Consider the following 25,163-nt stretch of genomic DNA (forward strand, 5'->3'; position numbering starts at 1 on the left):
AAAGTGAGAAATGATTATTATTTTGCCCAAAAGACCTTCCCTTAGCCACCATTTTAGTGGTTGTACCTCTCTGTGATCAAGTTGAGTATCACATACCCCTATATGGAAGACAGGACCTTAATCTCCCATACAGGGCAAATGGGGCCACTCATTTAGGTAGCCCCTTTCAAAATACACACTCCCTGTGTAGAAGATCGTGTCATGTCTTAATGGGGGTGTATGGATTTTGATGGGAATTGCCAATTTTATAAAACAAATTTCTCTATCTGTAGGGCTCATATTTTGATTTTAATTTCAGTAGATACCTCTTGCTTACTGCAGTAATAAATAATATTGTACATCATGCACATGTTTACATTTGAACGTCAAGATTTCAGTTTTCAGGTCAAATTTATTCATCAGTACTTGGACAAAACTGATCAAATTTATTTCAATGTTTTGAAAATACTACTACACTATGATCAGCTTGTGATAGGCACAAATTATTCACTTTTTGTTACTGTACGGGTTAATTATTAAGTCCCAACTGACACTTGAGTAAATTCACAAAAGTGTGCATCGGTCACGGAATATGCAGAGCGCATAGGTGCTGCGCCCAGCTGTGTGTACACACCATTCTATATCAACCCGCCTATTACAAGCTGATCAGAGTTTCTTTTTTATGTGACATCAGTTTTTCCTTCAATGTTTCCTCCCAATTTGTACGTATACTGCTACTCAAAATGATAGTAAATAAACTAAGCAATTTGATAACAACGTTTTATTGATATATTTTATTGTGTTTTTTGATTATACAAGTAATTTCAATTGTAGGTCATCTACATGTATAGGCAAAATAACCAATTCTCGATCACGAGAGGATGAACCTTCTGCGTCAGCGTACTTTTCATAGAATAACACGATCGCGCCTTGACCTGGCCTAGCAACGATCGTGTGATTGTTTGCGCGGTAAGCGCAGGTCTTTGTGTAGTACGCTTCGACGCAAATATCTGTGCGTACCCAAGTTTGCTCTCATGATCGAGAATTTAATATTTTGCCTATAGGAGTTAACAACATGATAATGGACTCAATCTTAATATATCGTTATCAGCAGACAATCAAATCCGTATATGTTTTTTGGTAAATTCATGAACTATTTTTGAATTAGCGAACAAGGGATCAACATTTAGCTACAGAGGGCAGCATATCAATATTTTAATGGTGATCATCATCTATCGTACTGTGCTGCATCGCTAGCTTACTCTGTATGCCGCCCTCTTTTGCTTACTTATCATGCTGATCACTGTTAAAAATGGATATGCTGCCCTCTATTATCTAATTCAAAAATAAATCATGTGTAACATGAATTACCCCCAAAAAAAAAAAAAAAAGAATACAGATTTGGTTGTCTATCTTTGAAGCTATGTAAGTTTTTATACCTAAAATTGATAAACTTGAAAAGAAATCAAATCAATAATGGACATTAACATATTTCAGTTATGGAATGATGTGATAATACACCAGAGTGAATAAAGTTCCACTGTTCACTTCCCTGTTTTCAAAAAACATTTACTATTGTGTTACTAGACTTTACTTGAATGTTACTGCAATCATTATTTAAAATCCTACAGATACAGACAGCAAAAGAATTAAGGTACCCATTACCCCGGTATATCCTAAACAAAGACAGATTATGTCATAATTAGAAGCAGCAGCCAGTAGCTGCATCTTTTAGCTGATTCTGTGAAATCGTTCAAGAAATAAAGACATGGTGATCCAAAATCCTAAGGTGCAAAATCAAAAGTTTCAGTTTGCTTGCATGCTCTACAAAGTGTTCTTGAACAAGAACTAGTGCTGTGTGTTCCAGTGCAACTTGATTTTTTTTCTTCGATTTTAGATCACTGTTTCTTTAAGGTTGGCTTAACCCTGGAATTATGGAAACTTTCGGGCTTCATAACTGCTAAATTATTGGTCTAAAGAATATAAAAGTATACATTTTTAGAATGGAAATGACTTGATGAATAACATCTGTGAGGTCCAATTTGGGCCAAAATGCTCATTTTGGAGAAAATCACAAAAACAGGTTTTTGGCCCAAATTTTTTCAAGCATAACGTAACAAAAAAATGGTGAAGTTGGTCAAAATTCAAAAAAATGAAAAACGCTCCCTAGATATTTTTATCTAGTTTTTAAAATTAATAAAAAAAATTTTGGCCAAACAATTTTTTTGTTACGTTGCGCGAAAAATTTGGGCCAAAAAACCTGTTTTTTGTGATTTTCTCTAAAAATGAGCATTTTGGCCCAAATTAGACCTCACAGATGAATTCATCAAGTCATTTCCATTCTAAAAATGTATACTTTTATATGGGAATTGCCAATTTTATAAAACAAATTTCTCTATCTGTAGGGCTCATATTTTGATTTTAATTTCAGTAGATACCTCTTGCTTACTACAGTAATAAATCCATCATGCACATGTTTACATTTAAACGTCAAGATTTCAGTTTTCAGGTCAAATTTATTCATCAGTACTTGGACAAAACTGATCAAATTTATTTCAATGTTTTGAAAATACTACTACACTATGATCAGCTTGTGATAGGCACAAATTATTCACTTTTTGTTACTGTACGGGTTAATTATTAAGTCCCAACTGACACTTGAGTAAATTCACAAAAGTGTGCATCGGTCACGGAATATGCAGAGCGCATAGGTGCTGCGCCCAGCTGTGTGTACACACCATTCTATATCAACCCGCCTATTACAAGCTGATCAGAGTTTCTTTTTTATGTGACATCAGTTTTTCCTTCAATGTTTCCTCCCAATTTGTACGTATACTGCTACTCAAAATGATAGTAAATAAACTAAGCAATTTGATAACAACGTTTTATTGATATATTTTATTGTGTTTTTTGATTATACAAGTAATTTCAATTGTAGGTCATCTACATGTATAGGCCAAATAACCAATTCTCGATCACGAGAGGATGAACCTTCTGCGTCAGCGTACTTTTCATAGAATAACACGATCGCGCCTTGACCTTGCCTAGCAACGATCGTGTGATTGTTTGCGCGGTAAGCGCAGGTCTTTGCGTAGTACGCTCGACGCAAATATCTGTGCGTACCCAAGTTTGCTCTCATGATCGAGAATTTAATATTTTGCCTATAGGAGTTAACAACATGATAACGGACTCAATCTTAATATATCGTTATCAGCAGACAATCAAATCCGTATATGTTTTTTGGTAAATTCATGAACTATTTTTGAATTAGCGAACAAGGGATCAACATTTAGCTACAGAGGGCAGCATATCAATATTTTAATGGTGATCATCATCTATCGTACTGTGCTGCATCGCTAGCTTACTCTGTATGCCGCCTCTTTTGCTTACTTATCATGCTGATCACTGTTAAAAATGGATATGCTGCCCTCTATTATCTAATTCAAAATAAATCATGTGTAACATGAATTACCCCCCAAAAAAAAAAAAAAAGAGAATACTGGATTTGGTTGTCTATCTTTGAAGCTATGTAAGTTTTATACCTAAAATTGATAAACTTGAAAAGAAATCAAATCAATAATGGACATTAACATATTTCAGTTATGGAATGATGTGATAATACACCAGAGTGAATAAAGTTCCACTGTTCACTTCCCTGTTTTCAAAAAACATTTACTATTGTGTTACTAGACTTTACTTGAATGTTACTGCAATCATTATTTAAAATCCTACAGATACAGACAGCAAAAGAATTAAGGGCCCCATGACCCCGGTATATCCGAAACAAAGACAGATTACGTCATAATTAGAAGCAGCAGCCAGTAGCTGCATCTTTTAGCTGATTCTGTGAAATCGTTCAAGAAATAAAGACATGGTGATCCAAAATCCTAAGGTGCAAAATCAAAAGTTTCAGTTTGCTTGCATGCTCTACAAAAGTGTTCTTGAACAAGAACTAGTGCTGTGTGTTCCAGTGCAACTTGATTTTTTTTCTTCGATTTTAGATCACTGTTTCTTTAAGGTTGGCTTAACCCTGGAATTATGGAAACTTTCGGGCTTCATAACTGCTAAATTATTGGTCTAAAGAATATAAAAGTATACATTTTAGAATGGAAATGACTTGATGAATTCATCTGTGAGGTCCAATTTGGGCCAAAATGCTCATTTTTGGAGAAAATCACAAAAAACAGGTTTTTTGGCCCAAATTTTTTCGCGCAACGTAACAAAAAAATGGTGAAGTTGGTCAAAATTCAAAAAAATGAAAAAACGCTCCCTAGATATTTTTATCTAGTTTTTAAAATTAATAAAAAAAATTTTTGGCCAAACAATTTTTTTGTTACGTTATGCGAAAAAATTTGGGCCAAAAACCTGTTTTTGTGATTTTCTCCAAAATGAGCATTTTGGCCCAAATTAGACCTCACAGATGAATTCATCAAGTCATTTCCATTCTAAAATGTATACTTTTATATTCTTTAGACTAATAATTTAGCAGTTATGAGGCCCGAAAGTTTCCATAATTCCAGGGTTCAGACCACCTTAATTCTTAACCAATTGCAACAATTGAGGTCTTAAATCAGATCTAAAGGTATGGCTGCTGGTTTTAGTTTTGAAGGATACATGTATTGGCTGCTGGTTTTAGTTTTGACATAATTATATTTCTTTGTTTAGGATATACAGGGGTGAACATAACTGGCACCTTAATTTTTTTGCGGTCTGTCAACCTCGCTTTGCAACAAGTTTGCTCTTTTCTTTAGATGAAGTTGAAGAGGTCATCAAGAAGCTTAAAAATAACAAAGCTTGTGGTTAGGATAACATTTCAGCAGAAGTGTTGAAAGCATAACAAAGCTTGTGGTTAGGATAACATTTCAGCAGAAGTGTTGAAAGCAGGAGGACCCAAGTGAAACAAATGTTGCTGCAGATCTTCAACTTAGCCTGGGCTGAAGGAAAAATCCCTGAAGACTGGAGTAAAGGTCTAATAACAATAACCCCGGTGTACAAAAAGGGCGACAAACTGGACCCAGCCAACTACAGAGTTATCACTCTCCTGTAAATCCTGGGAAAAGTTGTCTGCAGGATGGTTCTTAACGGAATACAACAGAACAGACTGTAGATAACCATCTGAGAGAGGAACAGTGTGGGTTCAGGAGTTCCAGAGGCACTTCAGATGCGGTATTTACAGTCCGCCAAATCTTTGAAAAGGGCAAAGAAAGACGCATGCCAATACACTGGAACTTCACTATGCAATCAGTTAGAGTAGACAACAAACTGGTGAACCTCATTGCAAGAATGAACGAGCAACCCAAATGTTCAGTCGTGGTAAATGGAAATAGTAAGGATATACCAGTCACCCATCTATGGGTCGGAATTCTGGGCGGTACATGAACCCGATCGCCACAGACTGGATGTCTTTGAAATGCGATGCCTTAGGGCAATGCTTGGAGTTTCCATATTTGACAATATCCGCAACAATTCCATCAGACAGAGTCTCAACATCACTAGCTTCATCAACAATGTTATTTGCCGGAGACATATGAAATGGGCTAGGCATATCTTCAGGATGCCTCAACATCGGCTTCCCCACCAAGCCTACATAAATGGCTTCAGCAAAAAAGGACCACCAGGTCGTCCACCAATCGAATGGAAGGACCAAATCTGGAGGGACCTGGACATGACCCCCCCCCCCCCAGAAGCAGAGTCACAAGCTACAGACAGAACTGAATGGAGGAGGCTTACTCAGCAGTCAGGTCTCTATTGGGGTTAACAGCATTAACTTATTGCACACATAATTATATATATATAATATATAGAATTAAAATGGATGGATTGAGAACAACAGCACACACATTATCTTACAAATTCAACAAAAATACATGAATAAAAATGCTTGCAGCTAAATTCTAGTGCAAAATACTCTATTACTATTAATTTATGATGGTGTAAAATAAATGCACGGAATAAAGAATTCCACATGGAGAGCAGAACTTGGAACATTCTTAGTCTTCACCTCAATTTGTGCGAAGAAATGAAGTTAGGATTTGTCAAGTCAAGAAATGAAGTTAGTTATTGCAATTCCTTTACTTCTATCAAGATGCACAAAAAAGATATTCACAGAATGTCCCTCACTGTGTGGTGTGTATGTGCTACACATCGCGACATGTTCAGATCACATTACAATCATAATCATCGCTAGGGTGACAAATCCTTGTATCTCCAAAGTGAAATGATCAAGGGAGAGCAAAAAAACCACCAAAAAAAACAAACCACCCACCAACACTACTGCTGTCTTGAATAATACTAATGGCTGCCTTCCTATTGTCTTGTATACACATTGCTACAGTCATGACTGTAATAACTATATGTGACATGATCAAGGGAATGAGTCGCATGTCGACTCTGGTCAAAATTGAGTTTTACATAAGTTTCTAAAGAGGACATTTAGAGCTTTCAGAAACTGAAAACCCCAAGTTGATACGACTTTTCTTTGCAAAGGTATGTGCCCTTTTCAATCGCTGAAAACAATAGAAAACAAATGAATTTTAACACTTTCTTTGCCAATATCTCAAAATCAATGTTAGCGACATCCGACTCATTCCTCTTGATCGTGTCACATATACACACACAAGAAAAACACAAAAATGGAGTAATATGGTTTTGATATTTGGACATAGAGGTTTTTGCTAGATATGTCATAATTGGAACCAGCAGCCAATAGCTGCATCTTTTAGCTCAATTTAAGACCTCATTTGTTGAAATTGTTCAAGAAATAAAGACACAAAGATCCAAAAAGCCAAGGATGATGCCAATTTAAAAGTTTGCTCCATTGCATGCCATATTGATTTGTACACAAAGCGTTCGTGAGCAAGAGAACTAGCGCCATGCTTCCATTGATAAGCATGTTAAAACTAGCGTTGTCCTTTCATTGATTAGAACACAAAAGTGCAACTTTTGATTTCGTTCTTTCATTAGGTGTTAGATCACTGTTTCTTTAATTCTCAACCAATTTCAACAAATAAGGTCTTAAAGAATACAGGTACAGTCCAACCTCTCTTATCCGGCCATGATGGGACCAAGCACTGTCCGGATAAGTGAAAAATCCGGATAAGTGAATTACATGTAATTCTGCATTGACTGGCCCAAGTACTGAAATTGTGACAACAAATATTGTTTTAACATGGGGTAATAACACTAAAAGATGGCTTTAGAGTGCTTTATGCAACACAGATATGTCATGCTAAGCATTCAGAGCATGAAATTAAGGTGTTAAATCATCAAAAACATGTTTTCCTGTGAAGATTTCACAGCCGGATAACAGAGAGATCCATATAAAAGAGGTCCGGATAAGAGAGGTTGGACTGTATTGGCTGCTTGTTTTAATTTTGACATAATTGTCCTTATTTAGGATATACAGGGGTGAACACAACTGGTACCTTAATTCTTTGGCTTACTGTAAGGTTTTGCCAGTATAAAGTTACAAAATCAGTATAAGATCTCATTTTCACAGAAATGTGAGATATGAGGTTTTGTCACCCCAGCACAGGCAGTATTTCAAGATCAATCACCCTAGAATACATGGGATGCCATCCATGTATGGATGGAACAATGTTCACTCCATACATTGAGAGTATTATGTATACAGGAGAATCAGGGGTGTATTTCACTTAACTTTTAACCCTTCTCGTACATATACCCTTTTATTAGACGTAAGTTAACGAAGGATCCCTGTAGTAAATCCTTATTACTTACAAAGGGTACCGTTTGTAAATGATTTTAGTGAAATGGATTTTATGATGAGTCGTTAGTTACGGTTGATTTTTAAGACTTACGAAGCTTCGTAAAGTTTAGTGAAATAGACCCAGCCCAGGACTCCCCGACATCTATCAGATTTACTTTGATCATGATCACACCACACATTGGTACAAGTAAGATGTAATACTTTGTATGCAAAATCTTTGCTCCGGCATGGAGTAAAATTTGGATGTGTTCATGTCTTGCCCCTTGCAGACTAGGCATAATGGGCTATTCCAGTTGAAATCCATACATGAAAGACATGATCTTTATCTTCCATACAGGGGGTGTAGATTTCAAATGGACTCATCCATTCAGGTAATACCATTTGAAATTACCTGTGTGGGAGATCAAGGTCATGTCTTCCATATAGGGATGTATTTCAACTGGAATAGGCCAATTTGAAATGATTCTATTATACGCACTGATTGCATCAAAGGAGCATCACAAGGGTATCTTATCATTAGATTTGATGCAGATTTGTTTCATATGTTACCATTGCCTGTTGGTAATGATCTGAATACCCAAAATGTTCCTTCAGGGCTGACAGTGTTATTGGCAGTGTAGGGAGTCTGGATTCCACTATTTCTACAGTCAGTGATCCATGGTTAGCTAATTGTTGCCTCTTTGAGTTTCTTCTCTGCCTCTGCCAATAGATTACAAGCTTGCTTATGCTTTGTCCAGTGCTTCACTTGACATTCTCTGTAAAAAGAAAAGCAGACAATGACTTAATGACTAAAAGTGACTAATTCCTTATCAATATTTGTGACCCTATCCAGTAAGGACAAATGTATGAAACTTCAAGTTGGATTGTTAGGAAGATCATCAGCCAGAATTATGTCTAAGCTGTACTTAGTGAAAAATACTTGGTAAAATGATAAAAGTAAAACAACCAGAGTGTACAGAGTATTGAGAGTGAACACTCCCATCCCAGGGGGGTCTGGATTTTAGTTTTGGATGGGATGTGCTGCTGGATGGGATTCTTTACACTTCCATCCCAGGGGGTCTGGATTTTAGTTTTGGATGGGATGTGCTGCTGGATGGGATTCTTTACACTTCCATCCCAGGGGGTCTGGATTTTAGTTTTGGATGGGATGTGCTGCTGGATGGGATTCTTTACACTTCCATCCCAGGGGGGTCTGGATTTTAGTTTTGGATGGGATGTGCTGCTGGATGGGATTCTTTACACTTCCATCCCAGGGGGGTCTGGATTTTAGTTTTGGATGGGATGTGCTGCTGGCTGGGATTCTTTACACTTCCATCCCAGGGGGTCTGGATTTTAGTTTTGGATGGGATGTGCTGCTGGATGGGATTCTTTACACTTCCATCCCAAGGGGATCTGGATTTTAGTTTTGGATGGGATGTGCTGCTGGATGGGATTCTTTACACTTCCATCCCAGGGGGGTCTGGATTTTAGTTTTGGATGGTATGTGCTGCTGGATGGGATTCTTTACACTTCCATCCCAGGGGGGTCTGGATTTTAGTTTTGGATGGGATGTGCTGCTGGATGGGATTCTTTACACTTCCATCCCAGGGGGGTCTGGATTTTAGTTTTGGATGGGATGTGCTGCTGGCTGGGATTCTTTACACTTCCATCCCAGGGGGGTCTGGATTTTAGTTTTGGATGGGATGTGCTGCTGGATGGGATTCTTTACACTTCCATCCCAAGGGGATCTGGATTTTAGTTTTGGATGGGATGTGCTGCTGGATGGGATTCTTTACACTTCCATCCCAGGGGGGTCTGGATTTTAGTTTTGGATGGTATGTGCTGCTGGATGGGATTCTTTACACTTCCATCCCAGGGGGTCTGGATTTTAGTTTTGGATGGGATGTGCTGCTGGATGGGATTCTTTACACTTCCATCCCAGGGGGGTCTGGATTTTAGTTTTGGATGGGATGTGCTGCTGGATGGGATTCTTTACACTTCCATCCCAGGGGATCTGGATTTTAGTTTTGGATGGGATGTGCTGCTGGATGGGATTCTTTACACTTCCATCCCAGGGGGGTCTGGATTTTAGTTTTGGATGGGATGTGCTGCTGGATGGGATTCTTTACACTTCCATCCCAGGGGGGTCTGGATTTTAGTTTTGGATGGGATGTGCTGCTGGATGGGATTCTTTACACTTCCATCCCAGGGGGATCTGGATTTTAGTTTTGGATGGGATGTGCTGCTGGATGGGATTCTTTACACTTCCATCCCAGGGGGGTCTGGATTTTAGTTTTGGATGGAATGTGCTGCTGGATGGGATTCTTTACTGTAAAAGTGGAAATTTTTGTGCTACATTTCTTTTCTCACTTTTCATGTTTCAAGCTTCTACCATGAAAATAGCAATGTGCAAATATATTGCCTTTTGTGTATAGGTCAATGTAAGGAAACTTAAAAACAAGGGAAAGTTACAAACTGGCACAGCTCAGAAAATTGATCCCTTGACAATATCCACTTTTACTGATGCTAAAAATTAATCCAAATATGGTGATAGATACTAAGTATCCTGATGAGCCCTGATGACATTTGATAGTTGTATTAAAGCTTATTACCTTCTACAATACCATTCATTCTGACACCTGGAGCAACGTTTGGCTGCTAGCTCTCCACACATGGCACATTTTGGAGGCTCTTGTATTAAGCTCTCTAATACATCAAAATTGTAGGTATCCGCAAACCTGAACATAGCAAATTAGAATAAAAATAAAAATATGCAACATATGTAATAGAGAGGGACTATTGGATTTTGTGAGTATTGATGTGGTGGTATACAGACTTTGGCTCTAATAACAGGGGTACCAACGATGAATCATTTTTGTTGTCACATAAAGGGCATCCATAATATGCCCCATTCTTGTTCAAATATCTACCTATAGGCCTTCACCCAAACCTACATTATCACATGCTTGATTGTGGCAAGTCAGAAATAACTAGTAATTATATTACCAGCAGGGCCAATTAGCTACCCATCCACTTGTCATTTTGATGGGTAATTTGTTCCTGGACAAGACAAAATATTGTCATTGCTAAATTATATTTTAAGCTACAATTTTCAACTCAGACTTGCAAATTCATAGGTGACAGCCATAACAACACATAGCTTGAATTCATTACATGAGTGCCTATAGTCAAAATTTATGTGAATCAAAATTGATTCTCACAACTCATTTTGCATCAATCAAGTTGGCTTACTGCATGTCGAATGGGCATAATTTTAGGAGAAAACATTTTGATTCTTGCAGACTTAGTTTTGGAGAATCAATGCAAGAATTGATTCTCTCATGATTCTCATCAAATTTGCAGCCCTGCATTACACATAATTCAACAATTGGGAAAGCAGATCTTATGCTTACATTTTTGCCTGTTGTTTCATTAGTTCTGATGATGGATTAAACACTGTTTTGACTTGATGCTTAGCAATGGCTCCCCACTTGCCGTCATTTTCTCTTATAATCAGATCCCTTACTTCTGGAACCTGTATCAATTCAAAGGCACAATTATCATACATTGTTAACATAACAATAAATATAATTAGAGATATTAATGCAAGTGTTCATCTAATTGTTAGTGCATCCTGCATATAGTCATCTTCCTTGCGGCAGTGACGTTAGTTACTTTGCCGCAGTTACTTAGCGCATACGTACAGATGCACCACCTTTGAACGTGTGTGTAAACTTTAATTGGCATATCAGTGATGGTTGGGTCATAATAGTACAGGGATATAAAATCCTTTTAAGGAAGTTATTGAACACTATTCATAATCTCATGAATATACACAATGTGTGTGATCCAATCATATTTCATTATTTGTAAAAACGTGAACACAAATAGAGGTCATTAATATTTCAAAATTGACCGCAAAGTGCGTTTTTGTTCCAATCTTGCACATAAATAACCCGTGTTTGCATATCGTTTCTTTGCACAAATAATCACCACGAGTAAGCTCTTGGACATGTTGATCGCGTATTAAATGCGCATTAAAACAGTGACCGGAAGATACATTATCAATAGTCTTTTCAGCAAAAAATTGTGATATTTTCATGAAACAAGTTTGTAAAATGGTGGTAATAAATGATAATAATAACTTTGCAATATTTATCTGTTTTATGGTCATTGCGTGAAATTGCCGGTTTGGGCCTTGTTTTATTTTCCTCAGGAGCTCAAGCTCCCCACGGAAAAAACTACCCCTCCGATTTCCTGTAATGACCTCAAAACATATAGTGCACAGTTATTATTGTCTAAATATTAACTGTTCAAGTACTGTTAGTGTACACCAATATTACCTGTTCTAGTACAAGTCCTGATTTAGCAGCTGGTGGGTCCATCATGGCAAGATGCTCCAAATATCTCTGCAGATCACATAAACTTGGGATCTGGTCAAGAATCACTTCAGATAAATGAGCTCGTAACTGTTATGTAAAACAATAAGTTCAGCAAAATTTAATAATCATCAAGAAACTTGCATTAAGCTGAATGACACACCAGCACTGTCTTTGTGATATTTCAGAAGCTGACTGCTCCTGTGTGCCTGAATGATGCCAATGGTTATATGTCTTAGGCTTATAGTGATCATTGCAGCAATTCCTGTAATGTGTGCTGAGGCCTAATGCGGATGCTGTAGCATATATCAAATGCAGGACACTATTTTGTCATATAATGTTTGTCAATGGGAAAGATGGACAAATAAATTCTTACAGTATTATTGGTAACAATTAGGGGTCTTTTGAAGTGGTGAGATCAAAAAGTACCAATGTTTCTTTAAAGCCATATTATAACATTTGCGGAGGAGAACGCTCTAAAAAAAATTTTTAAATTTAGGTTTTTGCACGATTGTAATGTACTTTAGTAAACAAAGATTCTCTACAAAAATCAAGACTTCAGGTGCTATAGTTTTGTCAAAATCCGAGATTTTGAATAAACCGCCTGAATCAGCGTTTTATTATTACAATGGAAATATTAGTCGAACGCAGATTCGATGTCAACACACCCCTACGACACGGCAGGCGTGCGTGACACACACACACATGCCAGCGGATCGTACCATATTACAACCGCCGGAGTAGCATGCATTGGCGCTAGTAGTAAATTCCAATTTTCTTTGCTTTACCTCACTTGTTCGGCTCAAAATTAAAAGGAACATATCTGACAGTAAAAGCTACCATTTTATGGAAAATAAATACATCTATTTTTAAAGAAATGTTATAATATGGCTTTAAGCTTTTTTGGTCTTGAGTATTAATCAATGGTGTAAAGAGTATTAATGAATACTTGGTAAAACAACTATCAACTCTCTTGCAAAATAATAGGGTTCTTTGTGTCAGGGTGAGCAAAAAGTATGGGCTATGCCTACACCAAAATACAGATGTGACACTGGCAGAAAAGAGCTTCCTCAATTATTACTTGCATTTATTATTTAATTTTTATTATGTGTGTTGAATTCATATTTCTCTTGTTTGTTTGTTTAAACGGTCACTCCGTGTGGAGTCACGCTTGGGTCCTGATGGGACCAGGCTCAAACAAAATGCTCAAGCCAGGCTAAAAAGCCCATATAAGCATGCTGGCCTTTATGGAAAGAGAAGTGAGAAACAGATTTGAAGACAACGAACAAGGAAAAGAAGGCCACTCCCAACAATCAAGTTAACAATTTTGTGTTGTAGATCCCATGAGTACAGGGATTAAAAAATTCTATCCATATATGCCTACGCCAAATACAGCCATGACATTCCCAGAAAAGAGCTTCACCGATTATTACTTGCCTTTATTATTTGATTTTTATTATATGTGTTGAATTCATATTTCTCTTGTGTTGTAGATCCCATGAGTAGATTAAACAATGCTATCCATACTTGGCCTTCAATCCTGGTGAGTTTCAGCCTTTCTTCTACAGGAACAGATTGCCATTTGTTATCTATAAACTTATCAAGTTTGCCTGTACAAAAGAAATCATAAAAATATGATGCGTAAGTCTCTTCCCTTGTGTGTATGGTAAATATTAGGCAGGCGGGTAAACATCATTAATTGATCTCATAGGCTGGTGTCTTGTGTGTTGTTTGTACTGTTTACCCTGACTGCTCATATCTATAAGTACTTGAGCCTTGTTTATCAGGGACAGTCTGTGTAGCTTAGTGTTCGCCGAGCAAGCGAAAGATCTGGGGTTCAAGTCCTCACATATGCAGGTATGTCTAGAGTTTTTTCTCTGGTTTTCTGCCTATACATGTTATGTAATTTGATGTAAAAATTGTGCTAGTATGCGATGCATGCTTGTTCTTTCCCCTGTATCATAAAAATAATTTAAATGTACCATTTTAAAATTCCAGCTGAACCTATTTTTAAATAACCGAGTTTGAAACTTTAAAATTCATTGGTTTAAACTGTATGTGATATGAATATTTAATGTGTTCCTGTCACATTTGAAAAAATAAATAAAAAGAGTTTGAACTGCAACAATGTGTTTTAATTTACAATTGGTTATAAATGCGATTGATTTCAATATGTTTTCAACCGCAATGAAGGAACATATTCACCAAATCATGTATACGATCAGCTACTACACAAAGAACAGAACACTCTGGAGATGAAATTGGGAGTGTTGCAAAATCAGTGCCTTACGTACACTGATTAAGTCTTCTGATCGGAAGATGAAACATCCAAAACGTGAGTAAATTATTGGACTTATAAAACAAAATTTACCAATAGTTTGAGAACACATAATGTTTGGTGATTTTTTGGTAGGCAAATCCAGTAAAATTGTAGTCACTTTCTGAGCTTTCGATGACCGGTTATGCCATCTTGATCACAGATGTCCAGGCTCACTGCACTACCAAAAAAATCACCAATCGTATGAAACAATCCTACAAATGAAACTCTTTAGTGTCACCTAATGTTTATTTTGCTGTGATATGTGCTGTGCATCGAGCGTATACTAGTGTGATAAACAATCGTGCTGATTCGTTGATCAACAGTCATAAACACAAGACATTTAAATTTGACCCATTGGTCATTTGGATGTAGAAGGAGCGGAGACTTCACAATAGAATATCATAAGTGTGTATCGACCACAGAAGAATTAAAAATAATGCTTTAAGGTAATTATATCCTTATAGTGCTTCTTACCATCTTTGAATACTGTCCAAGGTGGTGACTCTATTAATTGTACAAGCATAGATGGTATATCATGTGTGTTGAGTATTCTGGTTGTAACACTTAATGGAAGACTGTATGGTAAGAGAAAAACAAATAAGCAGGGAAATCAGGATGGGCATGAATAACCCTTGCACAACATCTTTAATCCAAATATGCAAATGAGGCCATAAATATTCACGGCACAGAGCGTTAAAACATGATACAAACAGGGTCTGACTTTCTGAGATTGTAAAGCTACTAGCCCAGCAATACATGCTGGTTCAGCTTTCTCAATATATCCTGGCGAAAATTTGAGTCAACAATTGAGGGAAATTGAGATACACACTGTAGTATCCTTGAGTTTAGTACACACATGTTAAAAAAGTGAATATAAAACCCCCCATGGGTAATATAATGCGTTATACCCTTTAGAGGAAAAAATCACAATTGAAAGGTGCAAAAAATTGAATATACTCCTTCAGCAAAAAAGAAACCCCTGACCACAATATCAGTTAGACACTTTCAAGCATCTTTTTCTTCTTGTTATGGTTCATGCTTACCCTTCTACATGATCTGTTATATATCTGAGAATAGACACAGCTTTGATGCCTATATCAAATTGTAATTTCCTATCTTGTCTTTTCAGCTCCTGTAACAAAAAGATAAAAGTTAAAAATATCAATTGCATAAAACTTGATCGTATTCATTTTCATTTCAAGTTTTTTTTTAAAATTATTTTATTGCTTCTGAAAAGTTCAATATGCATAATGATTTTTGAAGCTTTAAAAAAATTTAACAACATAACTGTATGATATTGGACAATCTTGGTCGTGTTAGAATATGGTGCTTATGCCGTCCACCAAGAATGGGCTGTATGCTGGTGTTTTCACTTTGTAAAATTCTCCTCAAAATAAGTTTTACAATGATATATTACATGTCCCTGTTTCTTGATTGAAAAGGAGTAAAAACTCCGTAAATGCGTTTGGATTTTTTTAAAGTTTTTTATTGATCTCTTAAGATGTTAAATGGACCATATCACAGAACATTTTCTGCCGACATTACGGCCCCTATATGGTGGATGATCACATATCTGTAATGCCTTGTTACACTGGGTTTCAAAGAAGAACTGCAGTACCTTGTACAGATTGATGCGAGCGCCCTGTTAATGAGCGACATACGCAGAGCTTTGTGTTCACTTCAAGAGCACCGATCTGCACAGAACAACGATTTGACGTACAATCGGCCAATCAGATTATCGGTCTGTTGCTATGATTGTCAGATGATTGATTCAGCCAATCAGAACTCCACTTCCATGTTTACTCTCTGCACGCCTCAAAATGTAAATAAGTGCCTTTCTTCTCCGCTGAAGTTCTCTGCTGAAAACTATAATATCGCCACACACTTACCTCCATGCTTCCTTTGTCTTTGTTATCTTTGTCATCTTTGCTTTCTCTATCGTCTTCTTGCCTAGTAAATTAATGAATAGAGAAATTAATGAATAGAGATAAAAATAAATAGAAAATCAATTAAAGTTGAAGCTGTGAAACTTCCTCCAACTGATGTGATTGGCGAAACATTTTTGTTTGGCTACAGCATCCCTTCGAAATCTCCCAGAATGTACTGAACATACTGCAAGTACAGTGTGTGCGGTCATCCTGGTTTCCTCTTCCCATGTGGCGGAAAATATCTATATAGGACATATTTTTTTCACATGCTCATTGTCTGTCGGATGAAGTATATGGCCCAAAAATGAGTTAGCGGGTCCTGACACTGTCAGTCAGTGGGTGGTGTACTGTTTGGCAGACAATAGCTCAAGATAGAATGAAATGTAAAGTTGGTGAAGAGTCCTTCCTCCTGTAATGGAGTGAAGTAGGCTAAAGAAGACAACATAAAAATAACTTTTTGGTTCTCGGGTTGTGTGGTTCTCGATAGTTAGGATCATTATATTCACAGAATATTGATGTTCCCATCCTCAGCAGGTTCATGTTCACCCAACTTTGAGCCCAATTGGAGCAATTTTTAAACTTTGACCCCAGATGACTTTTGGCCTTGAATGACCTCTACTTGATTTGTAACATTTTAAACTTAGGATCATGTCCACCAACTTTGAGCACAAACAGAGCAGTTTTAAAATTCATAATTTATAAATTTTGAAAAACTAAATTCATTTGTCCAAATCTACAGAGAAACTCTTTACCATGATCATATGAGATATGACTTTGGTCAGTGTTAGAAATAGAGACTGACCGATCAGGTCCTTATCTGAATCGGCCGATTGGCCAATCAATTATCTCTTTGATCTGCCGTTTCGATCGCCGATTACCAGTTCCCCAATTGTAAACAAATGGCTGCCATCACCGTGAGTAAATTTCACCCGTATATTGAAAGGGTACTTGTACGCAAAGTATTACCATAATTATGTATGCTCTGAGCACAAAAAACACACTCCCATATGCATTTAAAATACTGAATTTGACCATGATTATTATAAGCTCAATTTACCTTTTCCCCCTGATGTCCCAGTCCATCGAATCATTCGATCACCCCATTTTAATATTGTGTTTACGCTCAAGTCAGTGTGAGTTTTGCACACGGCCCGTAGCTGACACGCACGTGTAACCCGGAAGTGTTGAGTTTTGCACGCGACCCGTAGCTCTCTATCTGACACGCACGTGTGTAACCCGGAAGTGTTGAGTTTTGCACTTGGCCCGTACGCACGTGTGTAACCCGGAAGTAAGAACTACAATTGTAATGTGCATGCGGGGAATTACCTGATTATCTCAGCTGCATGCCTGAATCACGGTATGATTTTATATGTTTATCGCCTACAAAGCTTGTTCTTTTGCTAAATTTCGCTTGATTTAACTAGTCTAATTCAAAGAAATATACCAATAAATGAATACTTGTTAAGCTTCAACAATTACTTTCATGATATTGGCCCATTGGGTGATCGGTGCATTACATCGGCGGATGAAGGAAAAATAGGCCGATGCAGATCACTACCGATAAGCTAATAATCGGCCCGATACGGAAGCTACCGATCTGATCGGTCAGTCTCTAGTTAGAAATAACCCAAAATTTGCCAGGGCCACTTGGGCCCTTAGGTCTCTCCACCATGTTATGGGCCCTAACTCAATTGTAAAATTGATGCATAATGCATGCTTTATACCAAGATTTTAATTAATGTTACACTGGTCCACATTTTGTGACACTTCAAGACTTCTGAATCACAAATCAACAACATGTACAGTAATGCCAGATATTGATGTTTAATTCAGCATGAGTTCTTCATCATGACATATTTTTATTTATACACAAACACACCAGAAAAGGTGCCCACAAAACTGTGTTGAAGATCACACTTTACATCCTTAGGTGAACATCAAAAGAGAAAATAGGCTTCTCCATGTCAAAAAATGACAAGGAATTTCTGACGCACATCCCCACCCCAATATTTTGCAAGGGGGGGTGGTCCATATAATCACCCCCCCCATGTTGATGCCTGTATGTGGGTTTCTGACCAAATTTACCTCATATTTGGCCATTTTAGCCTCAAAAGTGCAAATTTAGTCCTCTTTTGCATCATATTTCAACAGTTTTGCTTCAAAGCTTTGCGCACATTTGTACCATAAACTTATTCTGTTGCCAAAAGGTGCTGGATTCACTATTTATAATACTTCAAGAAATTTTTGCCAACCCCCATGTCAAAAAAGAAATCTATGCCACTGGTGTATAATATTTATGCCATGTTACTTTGGTAGCAAACTGTCATAGGCCCACACTGCACCCAGGATAGCATATCAGCACGCCTGCAGTGATTTCATAAGACTTTCGGTTCAAAGGCCCTGTTTTATTTTTAACACTTATCATTGTCATCTGATCATGAGTGCAGAACCCTAATCCTCCTGAACCTGAAACTCAAACCATTCATGCCTAAAACATTTCTTCTGACAATAGAAGAAAAAGCTGGAAATGGGCTTACATAGCTATGTGCTTGGTTCTGAGACATTTTTCCCTTTTGCCTTCGCTATCATCACTATATGACAAGTAAAACTTTCTTGCCCTTTATTTTGCCCTCTTAACCCCCTGAGAACTAGGGCCTTTTTAACAGCATTTTTGATTGGTTAATTATGGTTCATTATGCAATATATTCATCTGAGTGACCAATTAAATGGCAGCTTCTAAAAATATATTCTTACCATGTTGCTGATTGGCTCCATGAAGCATTTAAGCTCATTTAATCTTCTTGTAACCAATCAGCAGGTAGTACTCATGGGGAGTATTATTTATGATGACATTCATCCACTACAACAAGTCTTCAACTGCAGCTGCCTCACACAGCTTCTTGATGATTACTTATGTCTTACCTTGCTATTAAATGAGTGATTTTACGATGACAGTAATCCACAAGATCTAGAACACAGTCTTCAGCTGACTCACAGGGCTCCTTGAGAGAGGAAAAATAATGGTAGATCAAAACAATAAATAAGGGGCTGGGACACAGACTAGTGTGCCTTCTTTTGATGACCAACTAGAAAGAAGTTGTATGATTGCTTATCATCCAAGCTAACTACAGAGGCAGTCCTATATTCAATTGGTTTTGGCAAGATGAAATTTATATTATTATTTGTACAACCCTACTGAATCCTTCAGAAACATAAAATGGTAACACATTATTAAAATAGCATACTAAAGACTTACCCTGTGGTAGAGGATAGTTTCTAATAGATTTGCCAATGTAGCCTCATGGTACAGTGCCATATACAGAGGAAAAGTTGTTTTAGGGTCAAAGTTCATCTTCTGGATGATAGAAAACACCTTCTGCCTCCAAAGCTCAACACTCAGAAGTTCATGAATCACTACAGGAATCTGCAAACAAAACCAACAAATTGTGTTTAACTCTCGCCATGCTAAATTAAAGCGGTGTTTGTCTTGAAAAGAAATTCATTTGGCCTGATTATTGAAAAATTGAAGATTAAAACTAAGTCATACTACATAAACACACAACTTTACCATTAGGTCACCCTGTTACCATATTAGGGCCAGGGACAGACTTAGGTTTCAGTTTTCTACTGGCCCTCCGGGCCAGTGAAATGGCAGATCTAGTGGCCCTGCAATAAATTTACTGGCCCAGCTTTTTCAATATGTTCTACTGCAAAAAAAACAAAACCCAAAAACCTAATATTTTTCTTGGTGTTTTGGGGAAAAAATCTATATCAATTTTTAATCATTTGCCATAAAAATGTGTAGTATATCACTTAATTTCAAAAAATCAAAATTATTTGATATCAGAAGGACATTCCTCGCTTTCAAAATGCAGTTCGATATGTCTGATGTGCTCTCAAGTCCCACAAAAATATGTGGAAACGGAGCTATCCGAACCCTTACAGTCAAGCAAACCTTAACATTTGTTTTGTACTGAATAACTCAATGTAGAGAGTGTAGTAGTCACAAAGACGAGTTCAGTCAGTAGTCCTGCCCAGTGGCGTAACTAGGGTTGGAAGCGCCCGGGGCAAGAAACAAAATTGGCGCCCCTACACCGCCCCACCCAAGAATATCTTAGACGCGGGCAGTGGCGTAGCTCAGGGGCTACATAATACTACCCTATTCTTGATTGGACAAATAAGGCCTACATTTGTATACACTAATCATGCTAATCAATTTTGGTTACTAGATGTTGAATATCCGTCTTAAAATGTTGTTTCAATTGATTTTGTGCTGAAATTCGCGAAAATTTTGACTTTCATCGCTTGGAGGGACGCATAATCGATGCTGAATTGGTCAATTTGGCGCCCCCTAAGGGTGGCGCTCGGGCATGTTCCCCCCTGCCCCCGTGAGTTACGCCACTGGTCCTGCCTTTTTTAGTTCCAAAAGTTCACAAAGGTTCAAATATGCGGTATTTGCGGTATCGCTATCATCATCAGATAGAGCACGAAAGAGCTTGGAAGTAGTAGGCTACGTAGGCCTACTATCGCCGTAAAAAGCGGCCGTATATTTCCCACTTGTTGGCAATGCAAGAATAAGAATATAAATTATCTACGAAAAATCATTGAATAAAGATATAAATTACAGGTGACAGACGGAGCAGAAACTGTGTAAATAATGTCCATGACTTATTACATCTTGTCTCATATGTGTTGGCTCAAAAATCTAGTGGCCCGCCGGGCCAGCGTTGTTGGAAGTTTACTGGCCCGACGCAAAATCCACTGGCCCCGGGCCACCGGGCCACTGCTTAAATCTGTCCCTGATTAGGGCACCCTTTTACCATATTAGGCCACCTTTGTACCATATTAGGGCAACCCTTTAACCATATTAGACACCGCTTACCATATTAGGTCACCATTTTACCATAGGTGCACCCTTTCACCATATTACATTGTAGGTCACCATAACATATTAGGGCACCCTTTTACCATATTAGGTCACCAATACCATGAGATTAGGGCACCCTTTGAATTTAGGACACCCCTTGACCATATTAGAACACCCTTTTACCATAATTATTAGGGCACCGTCCATTTTACCATATTAGGGCACTTACTTTCTCATGTGTTACCAGCATCTCCTTGATAAATTCATCTTCATTGGCTGATGCATTGAGCACTGCTTGCATATTCAACTTTTCTAGATATTCATGCTGCTTCATCCATCTATGTTTTTTCCCAGAATATATATAAAAAAACAACACAAATGGTCATTAATAGTCAAACAAACAAACACAAACTAACTCAGGTTAGATTTTTGCAATGCAATGAGGAGGGAAAGAAGATTGGAAATGACGTAATTGAAACATTGTTTTGAAAATTTTACAGCATTATTAAAGCTTATACTACAATTTGTTTGAGTCTTCAAATTTATTGTGATATGTTTGTTTGAGTCTTAAAATTGATCGCGTATGATCGAGAAAACCCTGGCGATGCCCCCCGCCTTACATCTTGGTATACATCACAAATGATCCGTTCTGTTCTCAAATACTTCCCAACACATACAAAACCAGGCGAGAAGGAAGGATCTGTATGAGAGACTACATAGTGACTACAGATAAGTTATGATCAATAACCGAACTAATTTTGAAAGATGGCACATGAAATCAATAATCGGGAGCAGAGGAAAAAGATGATTTTCTGAAGCTGAGAGTTAAAATTTTTGATAAAAAGCGTAATTTTCTGAATTCTTTAAAAAGAAAAGAATGCAATGAATATTTTTCCCAATCAGTGTAAAGATTTCAGATGCTTTGATAATTTTAAAAAGTAACAAACAAGGGATGTGTTCCGCTTATTTTAACATGCATCAATTCCAGCCCTGTCTGGAGGTAAGATTTCATGAATCCACGATGCGGTGCACCTCAAAAAACAGGAACATGTTATACTAATACCAATGACGATGTACAATGTACATGAGGTCAAATTTGCAAAGGCAACGGCCCGAGAATATGTCAGCTGTATAATGATGTATTATTGTTTTAGACAGAATGCTCAATGGAACGTATTTGCAATGCTTGATGGAGCGTGAACAGCTGATCGAGAGTTTGGTCTCGACTGTTTTTTGGCGATCCTCAGTTTTTGGGGCATAATCTATTTTGCCTAGTACAACAAGTCATACCTGGAATATTTTCTCAATTTGAATTTTATCCTTTCTATTCTAGGTATGACTGATTGTACACCAGAAAATTTGCGTCAATTCCCGATGTCATGATATATGCGCCACGTTTTGTAGGCTCCGATTGCCGATTACAGATGAGTACAACTGGTAACCTGCCAAAGCCGGTACTGTGCAGTGCCGGTCTGCTATTCAAGCCGTGGTGTATTGGGTGACATGTACTAGTGCCGTCGTCGGCACCGTTTTTTAATGTCGACATGTCGATAAAATTCGTATACCGACGTCGACAGTGTGTCGACATAAAAAAAAAAAAAAAAAAAAAAAAAAATTTTTTTTTTTTTTTTTTAATTTTCAAAAATATTTTTGGCCAGAAAAGCAAGTTATAGGCCCAAAATGACTTGTTATTCAAGGTTGGAAACCAGAAAAATACTGCTACTCAAAAAAAAAAAAAAAAAACAATTTTTTTTACAAAGTTGATACATTTGTATATTTTAATTACTTTTGCTTCTATTGAACAGCTAGCAATGCATACTAATTCAATGTGTCCCTGACTGTTCAATAGAAGCAAAGGTAATCAAAATAAACAAATTTATCCAACTTTGTAAAAAAAATTGGCATTTTTTTTTTTTTAGTAGAAGTATTTCTCTGGTTTCAACCTTGAATAACAAGTAATTTTGGGCCTATAACTTACTTTTCTGGCCAATTTTTTTTAGAATTTTTTTTTGATGTCGACATGTCGGGATACGTGCCGACGTCGACATTATGTCGACATAAGGCATGTCGACGACGGCACTAACATGTACATCATTTTCTACGTCATTTGCCTATATACGATGATCCACCCAAAAATAAAAGTCATCGTATCTATAGATCACTGTACTATATTTTGCCCAAACGCTAAACCCCAACCTAACCCTATAATAGTCAATTGCTGTAAACAAGACGAGAGCATATTTCTGCGATGTTGGTGCAACTCACAACTCAGTGGGACAGGACATGTATGGCGATTTAAACAGTTAACATCATCTTATGCTTTCGTCAAGGTTTATAGCAAAATACTATTAATATTTTAAAATAAACCCTAGCTAGCCCCAACCCAAATAAATGCTCACAGTAGCAATACAAATAATGCCTGTCGCTAAATTAAGTTCACACCGAAGACATGGATGATGGAGGAATGCGATGATTGCCATTTTTTTCATCCATGCCCCCTGCCCTGCCAAAAATCGCTTGCCCCCCCCCCCTTGACCTGCCAAAAATATTTGCCCCCTGCACACATGCCAAATTTTTGGGATCCCAATTTTCAAACTTTAATTAAAATGGTCTAGGGCAATTGCAACCCAAGCGAAGTATTCTATGCTGGGTGAAACCTTGGAAGAAACCGGAGGATAAGTACCTCGGTGTTACTGTCTTCATACAAAATAACCTGAAATGGGACAAGCAGTCGCAACATGCTGCAAATAAAGCAACAAAGATGCTCAACTTTGTTCAGAGAAACTTTCATCATTGTTCCAAAACTGTTATAGTTAAAGAAAACCTGTACCAAACCATTGTTCAACCACACTTGGAGTATGCGTCCGCAGCTTGGAACCCTGGTACGAAGAAAAATAAACAAATTCTTCAGAAAGTCCAACAAAGAGCAGCCCCGTTTGTGTGCAGCGACTTTAGGCGAAAATCAAGAGTCACAAAAATGCTCACCGACCTTAAATGGGACCTCATCGAAACCAGACGCTCCGACTAACTACCCTTCATAAAATCATCAACCAGGACATCAACCTCGACTTATATACACCAAAAAGAAATCATCCAAATCCAGACGAAGCCACAACAAGCAATTCGAAGTGCAACACCACACCTCCACACCCTACATCCAGTCCTTTTTCCCGAAGCTATTTCTCTTTGGAATGCCCTTCCTCATATCTTCCTCAATCTTCAGTCGACATGCCCAGTTGCCCACCTACACCACATTTAAAGACCACCGACTTCACAGCCCCCGTTAGACCACCGGACCACTCTCGTCAACTTCCAGTATAGTCCCTTACCCTGGTCTGGACCTGGTGCGTGGACTGTACACTTCGGGAGTGATTACTACAACTTACAAGCAGGACAATTTACATATTATTTAAATTTTAATTTAAGGCAAGTGTTTCTGTACTTTTTAAAGTGGATGTGTGTCAAAAAAAACCATTTGACCTCCCCCCCCGGACTCATAAAATTGCACAGCCCAAAGCTCATCCATTCATGAGCTGGCAGGGCAGGGTTGCGGAATTTTGATAACTTTCCTCGACCTTGTTTGTAAAATGTTTACCTTGGACTTCCCACGTCTTTTATCGGCATCTTTTCCAAAGCTTCGATGTAGGCTTCTGCCTCAACCGCTAGGAGGACTTGAGTTGTATCAGATGCCATTTCATTTGCAATTTTAATACTCTATAATCATACAAAACAGCACTATTTTGAACAAAGTCTTCGCAAAAACCTGTCACCAATGACGCTTTCTGCTTGGAAACCTAAGAGGGCGCTGTTTTTAGTGTTTTTATTTTCCCTGTATATTTTACTCTTATTTTTTCTTCCTTTGTCTTATAAAAAAAAATAAAAATGAAAAATATTTGAAGTAGATATTTACGTTTGGATCTGCTATAATTTAAACAGATTTTTTATGATTTAAGAGACCATATAAATAGATAAATGTGTAAAT

General features: G+C 37.6%; 1 protein-coding gene across 1 annotated transcript; it reads right to left on the bottom strand.

Annotated features, from left to right (window-relative positions):
* Positions 1-4,466: 4,466 nt before the first annotated feature.
* Positions 4,467-24,974, bottom strand: LOC140148047 (zinc finger MYND domain-containing protein 10-like). The gene is made up of 12 exons (XM_072169885.1): positions 24,777-24,974; positions 21,411-21,519; positions 19,571-19,738; positions 19,237-19,316; positions 16,276-16,336; positions 15,430-15,518; positions 14,861-14,961; positions 13,504-13,676; positions 12,031-12,156; positions 11,101-11,222; positions 10,300-10,425; positions 4,467-8,463 (listed from the first exon to the last, which is right to left on the bottom strand). The coding sequence occupies exons 1-12, from the start codon at positions 24,872-24,874 to the stop codon at positions 8,370-8,372; spliced, it is 1,347 nt and encodes a 448-aa protein (XP_072025986.1). The 5' UTR covers positions 24,875-24,974; the 3' UTR covers positions 4,467-8,369.
* Positions 24,975-25,163: the final 189 nt, after the last annotated feature.

Source organism: Amphiura filiformis, chromosome 3, assembly GCF_039555335.1.
Source record: "Amphiura filiformis chromosome 3, Afil_fr2py, whole genome shotgun sequence".
Classification (NCBI taxonomy): Eukaryota; Metazoa; Echinodermata; class Ophiuroidea; order Amphilepidida; family Amphiuridae; genus Amphiura; species Amphiura filiformis.

Excerpts from the sequence above, each read along its gene's own strand:
- LOC140148047 (XM_072169885.1), bottom strand. The coding sequence starts at position 24,874 with ATGGCATCTGATACAACTCAAGTCCTCCTAGCGGTTGAGGCAGAAGCC. Across the intron at positions 21,520-24,776 it reads AAAGACGTGGGAAGTCCAAG|ATGGATGAAGCAGCATGAAT; the intron begins GTAAACATTTTA and ends GAAAAAACATAG. Across the intron at positions 14,962-15,429 it reads ATAACAGATCATGTAGAAGG|TCTTCCATTAAGTGTTACAA; the intron begins GTAAGCATGAAC and ends CTTACCATACAG.